We start from the raw sequence: 19,458 nt of genomic DNA, 5'->3' as shown, positions 1-19,458 counted from the left end.
GTGAGTAATAAAATTAACACCAATCTAATAAAAAAAAATCTTTTACAAATCTATTATCATCAAATCAGTTCTAATGAAATAATATGTTATTTACATTTACTAATTTTCCTTGCAATAAAAAATGAGAAGTCTTTTTCCCTTTTTGTCATATCTTCCATGGTAAACTACAGCCCGGCATGTCTTCACAGAGGGCGAGTTTATGTTACTTTTCTCTAACAGGCATTTCCTTCTTTTATTTCTGTTTCTTCTTCATCTGAAATTTCCATTTGCTCTTCCTGGCGCTAAGGCTTGAACTGATTTTCATTTCATCGGACAGTAAATACAAATGCAAGCCACAGCTAAGATGTCGCTATGTCCCCTTCTACACTTTCTATGCTCATCACCCTCACCAAACTGGAGCTCCATAATAAAATGGCTGGGAAAACAGAATCCAGTCGTTCCTTCTTCATTCAATTTAATGTACTGACAATCAGAGCTACATTACTCAACACCACCTTCTTACCAGTAATCTCCAAATGAAAGTCTGGCATCTACTTTCATCTTAAGGTGTCAGATGTTTGGTTGAAATCAGATGCCTTTATTAACGGCTATGAGGGACACCATTTCTCTTAATTTCATGCCAGTGAAAGCATTACCTCCATTTTGCATCTTGCTAATTCTAATCTGGCCACATTCACTCACCAATCTATAGTAACTCTGCTAATAGAATATCCAATTGATCAATTCTGCATATTTGGTAACAACGATCAACACCACATCAGCAAATACAAACCAGTTGCTTTTCTTCTGGGAACTGTAATCCTTACTAGCATCATGCATGATATTCCATAGGAAAGGGTGAGCTCTGAGCCTTGTGGCATGCTACTACAAATAATTCTGTACTCCTTAGGTTCTCATCAGCATCATATATCGACCCTCTACTCTCAGGTAGTCTGCTACTATCTTCCTTAGATACCTCAGAGATTTTAAGGAACTTCAAATTGAAGAACTGAGTGTGAACAATGAGAATCAAAACTGCCTAATACTTCTTGGTTCCTCAACTCAATCATCTACCAAACATGGCATTAATGTGGTGATTAGTTATTCTGATCACCGTATTAATTTCCTTTAGGATTTATCTTGCCTTTCAGTATCCAACTGCTAGTCAGAGGGACCTCTTTCTGCATTCATGACCTCCTGCAGCTTAAACTATATAGTCTTTTTCTATATTTTTGCTGCACCATGATATTTTTCTAAACATAACTAATGGATAATTCTATATGATAATGGCTGCCGACATTTTTTTCATTTTTTAACATCTTTATATCTTGATTTCCAAAATGTGTTTATTTTTTTTAATAAGTCACCATATTAAAAAAGAGCAAAATTCCCACCTTCAACAAGTTAAACAGTCTTCAACTACTGAACTCCTCTTTCATATTTAAAAAATACATTTTGCACATTACAGCCTTATCTAAAAAGGGAGACACATTTTCAAATTTTACAAAATGTACTCCTCATAGAGGTTATTTACAGTGTTTATGTTTCCTGTCATTTTTTTACCATATCTGACTCAAACCACCAACTGCTGCTTATCACTTATTTCTAGTAAACCAGATTAATTGTTTGAGTATTTTATACAGAAAATTTTTCAATGATAATCCAAAAGGTTATGTTAATATATTTTTGTATAAAAACTGATTTACTTCAGATAATAGATTTAGTCGTTTAAATTTTACTCTAACTGAATTCATTATTTTGAAAAAGTATTTTCAAATGTTACACTGAATTGCTATTGACCATACCATCTAATAAACATATTAATATTACTTAATATTTAGATTATATTAAACAATTGTAAAATGAAACAACAAACTATTTTAGATAAATCTCTTTTCCTTTTTTGTTTTTAGTTTGGAACTAATTTTACGAGTCTAGTTGCTACACCAGGTTTCAGAGGTGAGATTTTCCTTAGTTTATTTCAAATTTCACCCAAACTTTATAATTTTTTAAAATAAATAAAAAGGTTAGGCTGTCACAATTATCTTCAGCTACATTCAGTCATAATTTATTGTCAACATCACAATATACACAATTTTCTCAACACTCAAATTTTGTTTTTTTTTAAATTTGCTTGTGCAAATTTAACTGATCTTGAAATAATGGCCACTTTTAACATAAATTATTTTTATGGGGGTTAAAACAGATATTTTCCTATGTGGATAAATAATCTTATACAGATAATTTAGTACCTCTCTTTTATAATTAGTATAAGAAACATGTATTTAAATTTATCTTTCAAAATATTTTTACTTGAATTATGTCAGTAGTTGATACAGCTTTAAATGTGATTCTGCAATATTTTCAATATCATATTTATACATGTCTTCAGCCATTAAAATTTTATTTTCAAATGGGTTCTGAAGCCTTATTTTTTTGATTAGCCACCTAACAGCAGCTCCAGTATCATTATATGGTACTTTTCCATAAGCAGTACCATAAAAGTGCTACTCGGGAGGTATTCTAAAGTTTTCTTAATGGTAGCACAGATTCAAAAATTATTTACAATTTTTATAATATCCAGCACATTCATCTGAAAAGTTATTTTTTTGGTGATATTTTTTGGTAACTCTAAAACAAGTTCTTTCTGATGTTGTACTAAGCTCTAAATAATTACTGATTACAACTGTAGGAAATTCGTTCTTCTGATTTTTTAAACACAATGAATCGGTAAAGGAAGTTTTTAAGAAAAATGTCAATGATATTTTAATACATTCATCGACTGAGAAGATATATATCAGACAACTGACATCATCCTTAAAAAGAAAAAATAATAATATTTAAAAAATATATTGTTGTTAGAAGAAGAAATTGATATGGAATAAAACCTGTTGAATAAATAAGTTTCCCTAGTAAATAAAAATTAATTAATTACTATGTATATAAGTGAATTTTTTTATGCTAAGTATAAAATGTTTTTTTCTCTTTTTGCGAAATGAAGGTTAGTTTCATTCTTTTCTTTGTTGTTGTATCATTGATGTCATGCTAGTAGATTATCATCTGCCTAGTCATGGTTAGAGTATAGAGTTTGTCACAGAAGTATTTAAATTTTTATTTATTTTTTAATAATAATTTGAATTATTTTAAATTTAAATTTAGTTCTAATAAATATAGTAAAATTAAATAATATATATATTTAAACTCCATTAAAAAAATTTAGAACTTAATAAAGATGGCATAAAATTAAATAAATTAGAAAATATTGTATATATAAATACAAACAAAATTTCAGTTTGATAAACCATCAACAGTGTTTGAAGAAGACGGTCTTATAAAAACTGCAACAAATTGCAGACTCATATAAATTAACATGCAATTTTCATTATTTTATTTTTTAATTTCTATTATCCAATAATAGTATATATATTATCTTCACACCCATTCTGAAGTGCTACTCTACTCAGATTTTCCTGGTGTAGCAGACAAAACCTTCAGATCATATAGAATAACTTTTATTAATTATTTCATCTGTCTTCAAAAACTATGTCCATATTACTCATTAGAAAGCTCAGATATTTAAATTTGGATGAACACTAAAATTTTAATTTTTTACACTAAAATATATTTTTGTTCGAGGAGAAATTAGGCATCTTGATCAATAGGCAGTTAAATTATTCGACAGAAGTTACGAGAACAAAATATGTTTGAATCAATCCACAAGTAGGTCCTATCAAATCACATCAAGGATGCATTGGCTCTTGAATACTGTTATCCTCAGCCCTGTTCTACACCCAATTAATTAAAATTATTCAATGAAAATGTGTCTTGTCACTAATTAAAAACTTAAAGCAAACTATTTTTTATGAAAGGAAAAACTGTTTTGAAATTTTGATTAACTTTTTTTATTAAAAAACAAGTAAACTGATCTCTCCAACTTTTTAAACACACCTCTGCCAGGCCTTTCAAGAACACTTTTTTAAATAGTTTTTTTTTAAACTCAAGAAATAAATGTTCTGAATTACTACTGAAATCTTGACATATGGCAGCTGACAATATCTCTTCAATTGGCCATCACATGAGAGTTAACAATTATTTCACTGAAATCCTAACTTTATTTCACTTCCTTAATTTTCAGTGTGCTGCTCCCAGAAGTTGTGAAATCACATATAAAGAGATGCGTTTAATGACTTCCCCTAGACCCTAGAACCACTTGAAAAATAAACTGGCCTGTGAACCCATCTTTTTGTACTTTATACACTGTATAATTTTTCTATAAATAAGAAAAAAATACATAATTCAAGAAGAATTTCAACCCTAATAAAAAGGCAATGGAAAAACCCCTACATATCAGTTAACCCAAGCAAAACTAAGTTAATTACTTAATCTTTTAACTACAATAATCTTACTTTTTGTTAGCTAAAGGCAAAATTAAACTATCATAAACATTAAATGGTCAAGGATAATACAATTTTTTATGACCATGAGTAGTCCAGCCTTTCAAGTAGCGGGAAGGCTGGACTTACATATATAGTTTATTATTAATAAACTTACATACATACCCAAATCTGTATTGCTAAATACACTACTCTCCTTGACATGGAAAAATTGATTAAAGTTAATACAAACTGAATTTACAGATCTTCAGAAAGGAAGAAAATGAATATTCAATTCAAACATTGTTCAAATTTAAAATATTCAATTTCTGGCAACAAATTAACAGAATAATAACAATAATTCTGATTAGAATATATTAATTAAAATTAAAGGATTAACCCTTCATGAGTGGTGATGTTTTATGGCTGTGGGCGGAATACATTTTCAAAAAGAAAAGTTCATGCAAAAACTATTTAAAGTAGCTTAAAACATGCATTCATGCATAAAAACAACATATAACTTGTGGTTTTGCAGAATTCTGCCACTAATCAGGTTAATGAATACTGCTTAATTATCTTGCAAGACAAAGCTTATGCGAAAACGACACAAGTCTCATTGAGCACGCTATAATTTTTTAATATAAGTGATGATTTTGGTTATGTTTTACACTGAGTTCTTTTCATGTAAAAGACACTGAATAATAATATTAACATTGATGGTAATATAATAACAATAGCAATTTTTAAGTAGTACACCTATGCAAGGAATAGTATATGGCTTTATTATAATAATAATAATAATATAAATATTTTTATTTATTTCCTTCTGAATTTTTGTCCAAAAATTTTGTTTGAATTCAAACGAAGCAAGCCAAAAATGAAGTTTTGGAAGGAACAGTTTGTAAACAAATTAAATAAAAAAACAGCAAAAAAATGAAAAAAATAATGTACATATCTTGTTGCATACACATGGTCATTGAACTCATCTAATAACTGAAGTAAAATGGTTCCCAAACATGTTGTATCAGGAATTCCCACCTCAAAATGATTGAAAGAACATCTCCTGCTATCTCTTGGAATTTATATGTAACAATGTGAAGACAGATAGCCGGTCACATTCAGAGACTCATATATGGGTTTTCGCTCTCCAGCGTAAGTATAGTTAACCCATAGATGGGTTTCCACCTACGAAGGGTTAATAAAGCTATATTACAGCAATTTCAGTACACATATTAACAGTTCAATCAATAAATAATAAATAATTGAAAAACCTGCTTATTTTCAAAGGTGTCATGCAGTCTATTCATTAGAAATAAAGAAGCTACAGCACAATAAGTACTACCACCATGGGATTCTAACCCAGGACTCTGGCCAAATCCAAAATCATATGACTGAAACACAAAAAATACAATAATTTAATGTAGTCATTATTTTTTTAGATGGAAAAATTTTAATTTTATCACAATGCACATTTGATCTCAAAATTAAATGTAATTATCATTAAACAATGACTATTAATTTATTCTCAGATTAACACGAGGCTTATGTCCAATTACAGTAAATTTATAATAAATTAATTTTGTAATGTATAAAAATGCCAAGCAAGGTTCTGGGATTTGAACCCAGAACCTTTCACATGAAAGGCAGGCAGACAAGACACTACACTACCACTCACTCCACCATGGAGATCTGAGAGGAATAATATAAATTGAATACCCATAAATAAATACCATTATTTTAACCATTAAAATTTTTAATTATAAAAATCTCACCATTATAAACTATAAAATAAAATAATCAGGAATCATTTTCTTCCTATAATCACTTCTTACTCATAACACAATATTATACATTATTGCAATTCTGTCACACACTATATTTAAAATATAAACACTTCTACCTTTTAAACCAGAAGTGGGCAAAATATCAATCCAGTTATATAAAAAACAGAGTAGATCAGGATAAACAGTGAATGAAAAAAGATTGAAGAAAAAGTCGATCTTAACTGATCAAAACAATAAAATAAAAGATCTAAACGTGAAATAAATAACTGGCTGTTTAACTTCAAAACTTAAACATATAGCGTCAGATACTTAGTTAAATTATACCTAACTATCAAAATTGTAACCATTCTAAATTTTGTTGGTTACAAACATTTTTTTTTTTTTTTTTTTTTTGTCTTCAGTCATTTGACTGGTTTGATGCAGCTCTCCAAGATTCCCTATCTAGTACTAGTCGTTTCATTTCAGTATACCCTCTACATCCTACATCCCCAACAATTTGTTTTGCATACTCCAAACGTGGCCTGCCTACACAATTTTTCCCTTCTACCTGTCCTTCCAATATTAAAGCGACTATTCCAGGATGCCTTAGTATGTGGCCAATAAGTTCAAAAGCTTCTAATCTTTTCTTCTCAGATACTCCGATTGTCCAAGTTTCACTTCCATATAAAGCGACACTCCAAACATACACTTTCAAAAATCTTTTCCTGACATTTAAATTCATTTTTGATGTAAACAAATTATATTTCTTACTGAAGGCTCGTTTAGCTTGTGCTATTCGGCATTTTATATCGCTCCTGCTTCGTCCATCTTTAGTAATTTTACTTCCCAAATAACAAAATTCTTCTACCTCCATAATCTTTTCTCCTCCTATTTTCACATTCAGCGGTCCATCTTTGTTATTTCTACTACATTTCATTACTTTTGTTTTGTTCTTGTTTATTTTCATGCGATAGTTCTTGCGTAGGACTTCATCTATGCCGTTCATTGTTTCTTCTAAATCCTTTTTACTCTCGGCTAGAATTACTATATCATCAGCAAATCGTAGCATCTTTATCTTTTCACCTTGTACTGTTACTCCGAATCTAAATTGTTCTTTAACATCGTTAACTGCTAGTTCCATGTAAAGATTAAAAAGTAACGGAGATAGGGAACATCCTTGTCGGACTCCCTTTCTTATTAGGGCTTCTTTCTTATGTTCTTCAATTGTTATTGTTGCTGTTTGGTTCCTGTACATGTTAGCAATTGTTCTTCTATCTCTGTATTTGAACCCTAATTTTTTTTAAATGCTGAACATTTTATTCCAGTCTACGTTATCGAAAGCCTTTTCTAGGTCTATAAACGCCAAGTATGTTGGTTTGTTTTTCTTTAATCTTCCTTCTACTATTAATCTGAGGCCTAAAATTGCTTCCCTTGTCCCTATACTTTTTCTGAAACCAAATTGGTCTTCTCCTAACACTTCTTCCACTCTCCTCTCAATTCTTCTGTATAAAATTCTAGTTAAGATTTTTGATGCATGACTAGTTAAACTAATTGTTCTGTATTCTTCACATTTATTTGCTTTCTTTGGTATAATAACTATAACACTTTTTTTGAAGTCTGATGGAAATTCCCCATTTTCATAAATATTACACACCAGTTTGTATAATCTATCAATCGCTTCCTCACCTGCACTGCGCAGTAATTCTACAGGTATTCCGTCTATTCCAGGAGCCTTTCTGCCATTTAAATCTTTTAATGCTCTCTTAAATTCAGATCTCAGTATTGTTTCTCCCATTTCATCCTCCTAACTTCCTCTTCTTCCTCTATAACACCATTTTCTAATTCATTTCCTCCGTATAACTCTTCAATATATTCCACCCATCTATCGACTTTACCTTTCGTATTATATATTGGTGTACCATTTTTGTTTAACACATTATTAGATTTTAATTTATGTACCCCAAAATTTTCCTTAACTTTCCTGTATGCTCCGTCTATTTTACCAATGTTCATTTCTCTTTCCACTTCTGAACACTTTTCTTTAATCCACTCTTCTTTCACCAGTTTGCACTTCCTGTTTATAGCATTTCTTAATTTCCGATAGTTCCTTTTACTTTCTTCATCACTAGCATTCTTATATTTTCTACGTTCATCCATCAGCTGCAATATATCGTCTGAAACCCAAGGTTTTCTACCGGTTCTCTTTATTCCGCCTAAGTTTGCTTCTGCTGATTTAAGAATTTCCTTTTTAACATTCTCCCATTCTTCTTCTACATTTTCTACCTTATCTTTTTTACTCAGACCTCTTGCGATGTCCTCCTCAAAAATCTTCTTTACCTCCTCTTCCTCAAACTTCTCTAAATTCCACCGATTCATCTGACACCTTTTCTTCAGGTTTTTAAACCCCAATCTACATTTCATTATCACCAAATTATGGTCGCTATCAATGTCTGCTCCAGGGTAAGTTTTGCAGTCAACGAGTTGATTTCTAAATCTTTGCTTAACCATGATATAATCTATCTGATACCTTCCAGTATCGCCTGGCTTTTTCCAAGTGTATATTCTTCTATTATGATTTTTAAATTGGGTGTTGGCAATTATTAAATTATACTTCGTGCAAAATTCTATAAGTCGGTCCCCTCTTTCATTCCTTTTGCCCAGCCCGTATTCACCCACTATATTTCCTTCCTTGCCTTTTCCAATGCTTGCATTCCAATCTCCAACTATTATTAAATTTTCATCTCCTTTTACGTGTTTAATTGCTTCATCAATCTGTTCGTATACACACTCTACCTCATCATCATCATGGGCGCTTGTAGGCATATAGACGTTAACAATCGCTGTCGGTTTAGGTTTTGATTTTATCCTTATTACAATGATTCTATCGCTATGCATTTTGAAATACTCCACTCTCCTCCCTATCTTCTTGTTCATCACGAAACCTACTCCTGCCTGCCCATTATTTGACGCTGAGTTAATTACTCTAAAATCACCTGACCAAAAGTCGCCTTCCTCTTCCCACCGAACCTCACTAATTCCTACTATATCCACATTTGTCCTACCCATTTCCCTTTTTAAATTTTCTAGCCTACCAACCTTTTTCAAGCTTCTAACATTCCACGCTCCGACTCGTAGAATGTTTTTTTTTTAATTTTCTGGTGACCCCTTCCTTAGTAGTCCCCACCCGGAGATCCGAACGGGGGATTATTTTACCTCCGGAATATTTTACCAAGGAAGGCGCCTCCATTATTGCTATGTGAAAATGCAGAGAGCCACATTTTCTTGGAAAAAAAGCAGCTGTAGTTTTCCATTGCTTTCAGCTGCGCAGTACTCAGAGGACTGAGTGATGTTGATACGGCCGTTTAAGTCGTCCTGACTCACGCCCCTAACAACTACTGAAAGAGCTGCTGCCCTCTTTCAGGAATCATTCCTTAGTCTGGCTCTCAACAGATACCTCTCCGATATGGTTGCACCTTCGGTCCAGCTACTCTGTATCCCTGAGCACTCAAGCCCCCTCACCAACGGCAAGGTCTCATGATTCATAGAGGAGGTAACTGGTTACGAACAATATGTAATATGTCATAAAGAAAAAAGTTTCAGTATTTTAAAAGTAGTTAATATTCATTTGGCTTAGTTGATATTAAAAACAGAAAATAGGCAAGATAGTATTATATTATTTTAATAGTTAAATAAACGTAATTAGTTTGATAAGAAATTGTATTACACAACTTTGTGTTTTGATGTCTGACATGGTCTGGATAGCCAGACGGTGATGTCATCGTGGGCTGGTGAGAGCATATACATTCTCAGAAAAAAGTGTGTATGTGCATAAATACGAACGGGCGTCAGGTGGGGGAAGCCAGACTGACATTCTTTGTTTCGGGGCTAGTGTGAATTTAGCAGTCATTGAGTGGAGACGTGGTGATGTGTTCTTTGTTCGATGAGATAGGACAGTGAGACTGGGTAAATAGGTGTATTCGATGCGAGGTCATCATTATTTTTATATGTGCAGGAAAGTATCCTTATGTATAATGATGAGAAAAATTAATGATAAGATATTTTTTTTTAAATATGACAGACGAGTAGTGTGGAAATGTGTTTTCTATGATTCCATATAATTTTGATATAAATAATATGTTTAACTAATGTTAAAAAAAAAATATTTTCTTGTATTGTTAATGTTAATTTTTTTTTTTTTTTAAATATGACAGATGAGTAGTGTAGAAATGTGTTTTCTATGACTCCATATATATGATTCAAAATATATATGATTATATATAATTTTTATATGCTTAATATGTTCAATTAATGTTAAAAAAATTATTTTTCGTATTGTTAATGTTAATTATTTTTATTTTAATAATATACATGTAATCAGACTACAGAGCCCTAGTACATTTTTTTGTTGTTCCCCCCTTAATTTGAATTGTTATGTGATTGAGCTTTTATTTTATATTGATTAAGTTGAGCTTTTCAAATTATTATTTTTTTTTTTCATTGGTAGTAAGCTCGCAAAATAAAGTGACAAAACAATTTTAATATGTATTAAAACACTGATTTCACTCCTTTAAGTGTGGCCAATCATAATATCAACAGATTCTAGTTTGTTACAATATCAAGTTTGGATGAATGCCTCTACACAATTCCTAAAAGACTCATTTTTAAGCCTTAGTAAGATAGATAATAGATAAATTTAAGAGAGAGAAAAAACAATGGTAATTCTTTATCTTAAATGTTTCTTAATTTTCAGAGTTGGGATGAATCGCTTAATAGGATTTTCATCAAAAATTGTGTTAACCTAGAAGTCAAAGGCTTTGATGTAGAAATGTGAATAATATTAGAGATTCTTTTTATTACATAAACCACCAACAATTATATGATCTTATTTTCTAGTAAAAAAAACTAATGTTAGCTCTTTTCTTCATTAAAAGTTTGTACAACATCCTTCAATTCCTCAGGACGTATACATATATAAAGTATATACTTTCAAGTGTTCAATATACAGCTACAATAGTCAAGAAAAGATCTGGTGTCATTAAATTTAGAAATGTTGGTTTATTTGTATTCTTCAAAAAAAGAAAGGAAAGAAAGCTTATTTTGTTTTAGGTACTGAATTATTCACTAATATGTGAGAGAGTACTTATGATGTAAAATTCAACTGCAAACCAAATTATTTTAATATGGCAATGCCTTTCAAATTGACACAAAAATGTATGATCTGTACACTTTAAAATTTATAATTGTTACTGAAAGTGCAATGTCATTAAGCTTACTAGTATATCTGTTTAGTTTGGATTTTTCTGTAAAATATGTGAATATTTCAATTGTGAATGGTTTTGGAAAAAGATTTGAATAGTTTATACATATTAAAAGGACAAAAATACAATTTTACTGACTCCACTAAACTTATTTACAGAAGATTATACTAGTGAATTAATCATCAGTAATATTTATTAAAACCTACACTACATTCCAGTACATCACATAATTATTTTATTGAAGAAGCTTTACAAACGACTGATAATTCCAAGAAGGCTGCTTATCTTAAACACATTATTTAATAAGCAGTGATCTATGTTTGCCAAGTAACTGTGCAAACATATTAGGAATACAATAAAAATGGTAGAAGAAAATTTTCATTTTTCAAAATGTTTTAAGAAATTTTAAAATTTCATTCAAAGTTATTTACTTGATTACTATTTAGTAATTAAAAAAAGACAACTTTTAAAATGGTGTGAAATATTTAATACATGATGCCTTATTAAAAAAGAAATAATGTTAAGAGAAGTTACCAGCCATACTAACCATACTATTCAAAATAAAATCAACAGTTTTATCTTTGTCCATACCAGACCAATCTTGAATCATATAACAGATGCAAGTTGCACAATAGACAAATCTCATGTCACTTTCACTTCCAGACAGAGTTGCACAAAAACTGTAAAATGAAATAAGTAAATAAAAAAATGAAAAAACAAATATAACTTATTAAAACAAATCATGAATACTATGAAAAACAGCAGTAATCTAAACAATTAAACAAACACCTGAGTTTACAATAACAGAGAACTATCAGGACAGAAATAAATAAAAATGGAATGAATTGACAACTGAATTGAATTGGGGTTGAGAAACTTTATTTGTGGAAAACTTTAGTGCTCCAATATTTTTAATGTATTTATGTTGTTAAAAACTGATAGTATACCAATACAACATTTTTATGAACAGAAACTTTTAGTGATTTTTCAATTCCGATCCCTGTATAATTTAATTATGTTCAGTGGTATATAAAAAACGGAACAATAGTGTAAAGAGGGTTTTCCCATTAAGAACTTCTTTATAAGATGAAACCATTTAAATTAAAAAAAAGACTACCATACTGATAAATGACATGAGGGAAATATTTGATAATTTTCTGATTCACTCAGTTAAATAATTATAAGAAATATGCATGTCTAGAATTTTATTAATATACTTTTTTTTTACTTCAGTTTGGTAAAATAGATATTTATTAACAATTAAAATAGTTAAATATTTGATCACTAATTTGTTAGTAAAGTAATTTATGAAGTAAATTATATCAGAAAATAAAATAATAGACCCGAAAGTAAATTATATTCCTAATAAGAAGTTAATGTAATCCTGGGAGGATTATTCACAACCTTCTGCTTATGACTGTATAAGTAATCAAGCTCTTGAAGTATCAAAAAAAAAAATACAGAATATTTATATTAGATATTATTGCTGGTTTTCTTTCTATTTAATTTTTGTAATGCCCTAACAACCATAAAGATTAATAACACCCAAAAAACAATGATAATCATATATTAACACACTAAAGGAAAAAAGGTAATTTTATCATTTTACAGAAAATCTAAAAGTGATAGCCATAAACAAGCACAAAATACATTTAGTAAGTAGTGGTACAGAAACAAAAGAAACTTCAATAGTAAAGGAACTCCAGAAGAAGAAAAAAGCAAACAAAAGTTTTTTTTTGCAGGATGACAAACACATAAAATGTTACAATTACCCTCACTAAAATTTTAAAGTATATATAAAATGAAAAATAAATATCACATTAAGACCTTAGAACTAAATAATGATAAATAAAGCTACAATGAGAACAGCAACATCAGAGATAAAATCTTAAAACTAAATAACAAAATCAGTGCAGGTATAAAGGCCCAACACTATGATAATCTATAGAAATAAAAACAAGAAAGACATAACATTTAAATATAAAAATGTAAGTAAAGGTGGAGCCAACATTTGTATGAACTACATAAACAGAATTAATATAAAAAGATTTTTAAAAAACATGAATTAAATAATAACAATAAAATTAAAAGCAAAAAAGTAAATTATTTAAAAGCAACTAAAAGAGTTCATTAGAGCTTCCTTCCTAATTACCGACAGAAGGAGCAAAAAAATTTAATGGATGCTCTACAAAAAATTCAGGTTATTGCCAAGGATATCCTTGTCATTCGTTAGCATACCATGAATAAAAACAGCTAGTTAGTTTGAACATACACCACAAGGTCACATAATGCACACAATCAACAATATTGTGACCAACTGTGGTATGGCAATTACATCTTTCACATATTAGGGTGTCACCAGATTCCATCAGGTACCCATGCGTGATTAATGTATGTCCAATTCAGAAACAACAAATCACGATTTTCCCCTGACAATTAGTCCAACTAGAGGAACTCCAGGACAGTATAAAAAAAGACTTGATATGGCAGACTTTATTATCGACAATAGTAGTTCACTACTAGTACCGCTCATTACACAAAAGTTACATGAAAAAAGGCTTAAATCAAAAACTAAGACACAATTTGTAAAAGCCAGCTTCTTTAGCAGCATTATCTGCATGTTCATTGCCAGATCTCCTAATATACTAGGAATTCAGCTAAAAGTCACATCTATATTATACAGATCGTTAAAACAATAGCCAAAAGAATTTTGGTAGTAGGATGTCTTGAATAAAAGTCCTATTACCTGAGTACACTCATAAAATGACCAAATGAGAATATGATGATATCATAGACTAACAAAGTTAAGAACCCTATTAATGGCATACACCTCAGAAACAAAAACACTAATTTTATAAGGCAGTCCAAATATGGATGTCCTACCATCTACAATAAAAGCAAAACCTACAGAAATATCATACTTAGAACTATCAATGTGTATATATATATATATATATATATATATATATATGTACACCTAGATTTTAATCAGTAACAATAATAGAAATCCTTTTTTCAAAACAACCAGGTTTGTGTATTTCTTAATATATTTACTTAAGGTAACATTTATAATTAAGTGGACAAATCTCTGACAAATATTAACAGAAAGTAAAAATTGATGGCAAGTATAAATTGGCAAGAATGCTGTATTTTTAAGTTTGAAGACTGCAGCAGACAATAATGAAAGAGAATACAATACATTGTACATAGTTTTGTACATGGTTTTGTACATAGAGGATATTATTCATAACAGTGAAAACGACCATTTGAGAACACAATATTGTAATCTGACTGTTCTGGATGAACTCTGATCCAAGCTAACTGCTGCCTCCTGTACCAAAGTGATAGCTCACTGCAATCAACCAGTAAGCTTACCAAAGGGCTTGAATGAAAGACACCTCTAAAAAGATAAAGGAAACAGTTATGTACACCATCAAGTATATTCAATGCAGTATAATGTGCTGCACAACCACAGTTTGAGTTGAAGCGGACTAGAGCTCAATAAAAATGTAATATACATATCTGATCAGCACTTCAACGGGTATTGGATAAAGCTCTTAACATATCTAAAGATTTTGTACATTTACTTTTCAGTTCCTTTATGTTTAACCCTTTTTAATCACACTGAAAATCTATCCTAAGAACTTTATAGAAGACATAAAACTTTAATTGTGGCTTACTGTTCACTAAAGGTGTACACTGTTTTCTAAAATGAGACAAATGTTTTCTCTTGGGAAAAGAAAAAACCAGAGAATTTGGACCAAACTTCAGAACAAGATATTATATTGTGTAATTATTTCATCAGCGACTGTGGAACTAGAGGTAATAAAAATTGAAAAATCATTAAAGTATAATAAACATAAAACTGGTTTCTGGACACATTTCACTATATTATTCATTGTCCTGAAACTACAAAAACATTAAATATATTTCCCTGTGGAATCCCATTTTCTAAATAAATTTATTAGGAATTGTTGTCCCTATATAAATTTACTTAATGAGAAACTCTTTAATAAAACCCAGCATGTTTCTATTCCCTACTCCATGAGAATATTTAAAATAAGCCTTTTTCAAGCTGTCATACACATTCTTTAAGTCAAAGAAAACAGCAATGGTATTGTCATGAAAGAAAAGTGTTTTTTTTTTTTTAATCAATTTTAGTCAATTAAGGTGGATGAAGAAAGAAAGAACCTTGCCTAAACTCAAAATAAGTGTTTCTCCAGTAACCAAACCAGCCTATAGTTAACTATATTATCTTAATCACCTTGAGAAGAAAACTTGTCAACGGGCTATTAACTAGAAGGTCAAGTTTTGTCTTTACAAGGTTTTACATTAGAGATGACCAAGATTTCTGAACATGAGCAGAGAAAAACTGTTCAGAGTAGATTCTGTTACAGATGGACAAAAGATGCTACAATGATGCATCTAGAAGATTGAAAATTATAGTAGATCTACTAATACGATTATCTGGGAAAGTGTCACAACTTTTTTACAAAACCATTACTTCCATCAAATTTAAAAAGAATGTACAATTCAATGTTTGAATTAGTAATTAAAATAGGAGTCATTTTTCATTTGTAGCTTGTGTCTCCTAAACTCTGGACAGTATGATGAAGAACGAGAAACTGAACTAAAACATTCAGCTAATACATCGACTTATCTGCAAGACCTGACCAGACTGCCATTATGAGTCAGTATAGGGGCGAGTGCAATGATTGAGGGTCCACACAAGACAAAGGTTTCTTAAGAGGTTGTAGCAGCCTAAGATATAATATAACGTAATGGCTCCATGACTTAGGAAAACATAAGAGTTTGTACAAGCTTATGATATGCCTCAAGACAATCAGTCAAGTGTCTGTGATTAAATTTCCAAAATGCCTGTCAACACTCTCCAAATGCTTGATAGGAACCATCATTCTACCAAAGAATAAGAGGTTTTGCTTAGATTTCCCAGATGATTTTAGATTGTAGAGGAAGTCGTTTACAATTATTAGTAATGAGAAATCAGAGAGCTGTTTCAAAACATCACCAAATCCACATACATTACAGTCCTGGTTAAATCTAGACATATGCCTCCCAATCTGCCCTTTTAATACTCTATCTCCACAGCCTAGCAAATCCAGCAGCAAGATCACACATAGAGATAATGATTGGCCTACAGCATCACACATAGAGATAATCGTTGGCCTACAATCAATGCCATAAAGATCACTGCAAACAGTCCAATCGAGACAAGGAAGTAGAGAATGTGGCACAAGGAAAGATCATTGTTAGACAGTACTCCAGAAGAAGAAGAAGAAGAAGACATAAAGGTACATGATCCATACTCAGTAAGCAGAGATCCAAATCCTGCCCTTTCTTTATCAATCATATATTCTCAGAGAGTAATATAATGAATTCCACGAGTGGTGCATGTTGAAATAGCCAACAATCAAAGAAGGGAATGGAAACTGCTAAAGATCCAATTCTGAAAGAGTAGAATTGAGTGGAAGATATAAACTGCAAATGCTAAGTTTGGTAGGTACAGTGGCTAAATATGATAGCTGGGACATGGATAGCAATTCATGCTGCCACTGTAGTTTCTTTTATAAAAACTGCTATACCTCTATCATATATATATTTCATAGGTTCAGTCGTGATGAAATATACTGTTCTTGTTGAAGGTGTATCTCTTGCAAACATAAAATAGATGGGTTAAGTACTCTGACAAAAAATTTGACATCCTCTACATTTACTCCACAGTATAATTAGATAATTATTATTATTAAATTAAGAAGTAGATAAAATTTATATGTTCAAGAAGTTAAATAAACATTACTTTAGAACTAATTTTTTTTTAAGAAGTTATAGAGCCCTTAGGTCAACATCAATCTCAACCATTCCTAATGCAGAATCTTCCTTCCTTGAAGATTTCTTAATGGGGATTTTACTTAGCAGCTGGTTCACCAGAGTAACAGTAGTGCCTGTAGTTTAGGTAGGATGAAACCAGAGATAATGATCAAACCTTTTTTTCTTTTTCTTACTAATCTCTGCGATTGTGGTAGTTAGAGATGTAACTTCATTAAACAACACCTGAGCCAACTTTTTCAATTCCTCACAGGATCCACATTACCTTTTTTGGGTCTTATCTGGATGTAGCTGCCACAAATGATATATTTACATATTTAATTGCATGAGGTTTCACAAGTTTAAGTTCTTTTTATATTACTTTTGTCCAGACATAAATGGTAGTTTTTTCTGTTCCAATTTTAAGTATTGCCTACTCTTCTTTAAAGGAAGGTCAATCTTATGAATGAACTGAATAATTTCCATTGTGATTTGCAAACCTTTCCTCTGCTTGGCAGTTGGTGTTATATCCTTGATAAGCGGACCGTGAATAAACCACTGGCCCTTATGACAGGCTATGGCTATCGTTCCTTACATGTCATAAATGAGATCTCCAATCAAAGTACAGAAATACAAATACATAGCAGAAAGATGTATCACAGCCAACAATTCATATTACAGGCATTTTCTACCATAAAATCTTGACACTTAAAGCACCTTTACAATTTCAGAATAAAAGATCATGACTAAACTAAGAGAAACTTTACTTTTATTCATAATGGCAGAACAGGCAAGGTAAATGTTAAAACCAGAGAAGAAGTGGGATTCCAGTTCCATACCTCATATCATCTACCCATTGTGAACCACATTGAAAGGAGATTTCTTTGGTATCAACCTCAGAGCAGGAAATTATGCCACTCCAAGTATTTAGTTTTATGGCTGACTGGATTTACAGCTACATTGTGAGGGAGATGTAACCTGAATTTCATCGTGTGAAAATGTTTTCACTAGAAATGTTCCATCCCTAAGTTTATGAAGATTCTTAGTCACTTCATCAGTGCAAGACAATTCTTTATTTTTCAGGAAAGAAGAGAGCTTAGAAAGGGATCCACATTCCTGGGCATTTCAAATAATAATAAATTTAATACTTTTATAGCATGTGGTTGATAAGACAGGATTTTCAAAAAAGAATTTTTAGGATTTTAAAGCTAATATCTCTTAACTGTGACTTATGGTACAAATAAAATTAAAAAGTAACACTTAAAGTTTTTTCCTTCAAGTCTTCAATACGAGCATCTTTTGTCATGCAGTACCTTCCATCCAACTTATAGGAGAGTTGTTCCTGTATGACGGAATAATAGAAGCAACAGCTGCTTCAATCTGTCTTAAATCAAATAGATCAACCCCACAGGAAAAGATGCATAAGGTCAGTTTGGGTGGCCACAAACAAGCTCTGTTATCACATCCACAACCAATTCAGCAGTTGGGGGAAACATCATTCAATAATCCTGAATAGAGTTATGTCAGTGAGGAGGCGCACAATCTTGTTGCCAAATAAAATCCTCTAGTCCATCTTGCAGATGAGAAAAGAGCCATGTGCACAGCTTATCCAAATAAGCAACTCCTGTTACACTCACATCAGAGAAAAAACAACCCATAAACTTGCCAACTGGATAATGCACAAAAAACATTTAATTTTGAGGAGTTCCTTTTAAGACTTTAAGGAGATTTTCCAGATGCAAACATTATAAGTGACATTTTTTCACTAAGATGAAATATTGACTCATTTCTAAACATAATATGATCAACAAAGTTGTCATTTTCTTGCTGCAACATTTTGATTGCAAAGTTGGTACACACAGCTTAGCTGGTAAGCTTCAAAACCTATATCAGCTGCAAACGATTTGGATACATATGTCTTTCCTTCAAACACTCCAGATAGTTATCATTGACATTGCTAGATTGCACAAATATTTTATGCAGGAAAGACTTTCTGGCCTATTCAACACTTTCTTCAGACATATTCAGTCATCCCGTCCGTACTCTTTCCTTACACAAACATCTAGTCGTTTCAAACTGATCATGCCGTCAATGTATCTTATTCTCAGTTGGAGTATCACAATTAAACTTTCTACAGAACATACAATGAACTTTAACTACAGATTTATATTTAGCAACTGCAAAAAACATAAAGTTTTCTGTTCAGTAGTCACCAACTTCACTAAAGGCACTGTCAAGTTAAAAGATAGGAAATGCATG

At 31.1% G+C, this 19,458-nt stretch overlaps 1 protein-coding gene across 1 annotated transcript in view; it reads right to left on the bottom strand.

Moving 5' to 3' along the window:
- Nucleotides 1-19,458, bottom strand: part of betaggt-I (geranylgeranyl transferase type-1 subunit beta) — a 90,176-nt gene that overhangs the window by 28,480 nt on the left and 42,238 nt on the right. Inside the window, exons 4-5 of the mRNA XM_075382277.1 lie at nucleotides 11,921-12,053; nucleotides 5,624-5,743 (exon numbers count right to left, since the gene is read on the bottom strand). Of these exons, the coding sequence (XP_075238392.1) occupies nucleotides 5,624-5,743; nucleotides 11,921-12,053 (253 nt within the window). The remainder of the gene's footprint in view (nucleotides 1-5,623; nucleotides 5,744-11,920; nucleotides 12,054-19,458) is intronic.

This window comes from Lycorma delicatula, chromosome 1, assembly GCF_047948215.1.
Source record: "Lycorma delicatula isolate Av1 chromosome 1, ASM4794821v1, whole genome shotgun sequence".
Taxonomy (NCBI): Eukaryota; Metazoa; Arthropoda; class Insecta; order Hemiptera; family Fulgoridae; genus Lycorma; species Lycorma delicatula.
The sequence above is the reverse complement of the archived record's forward strand: the minus strand, read 5'-3'. Positions and strand labels throughout refer to the sequence as shown.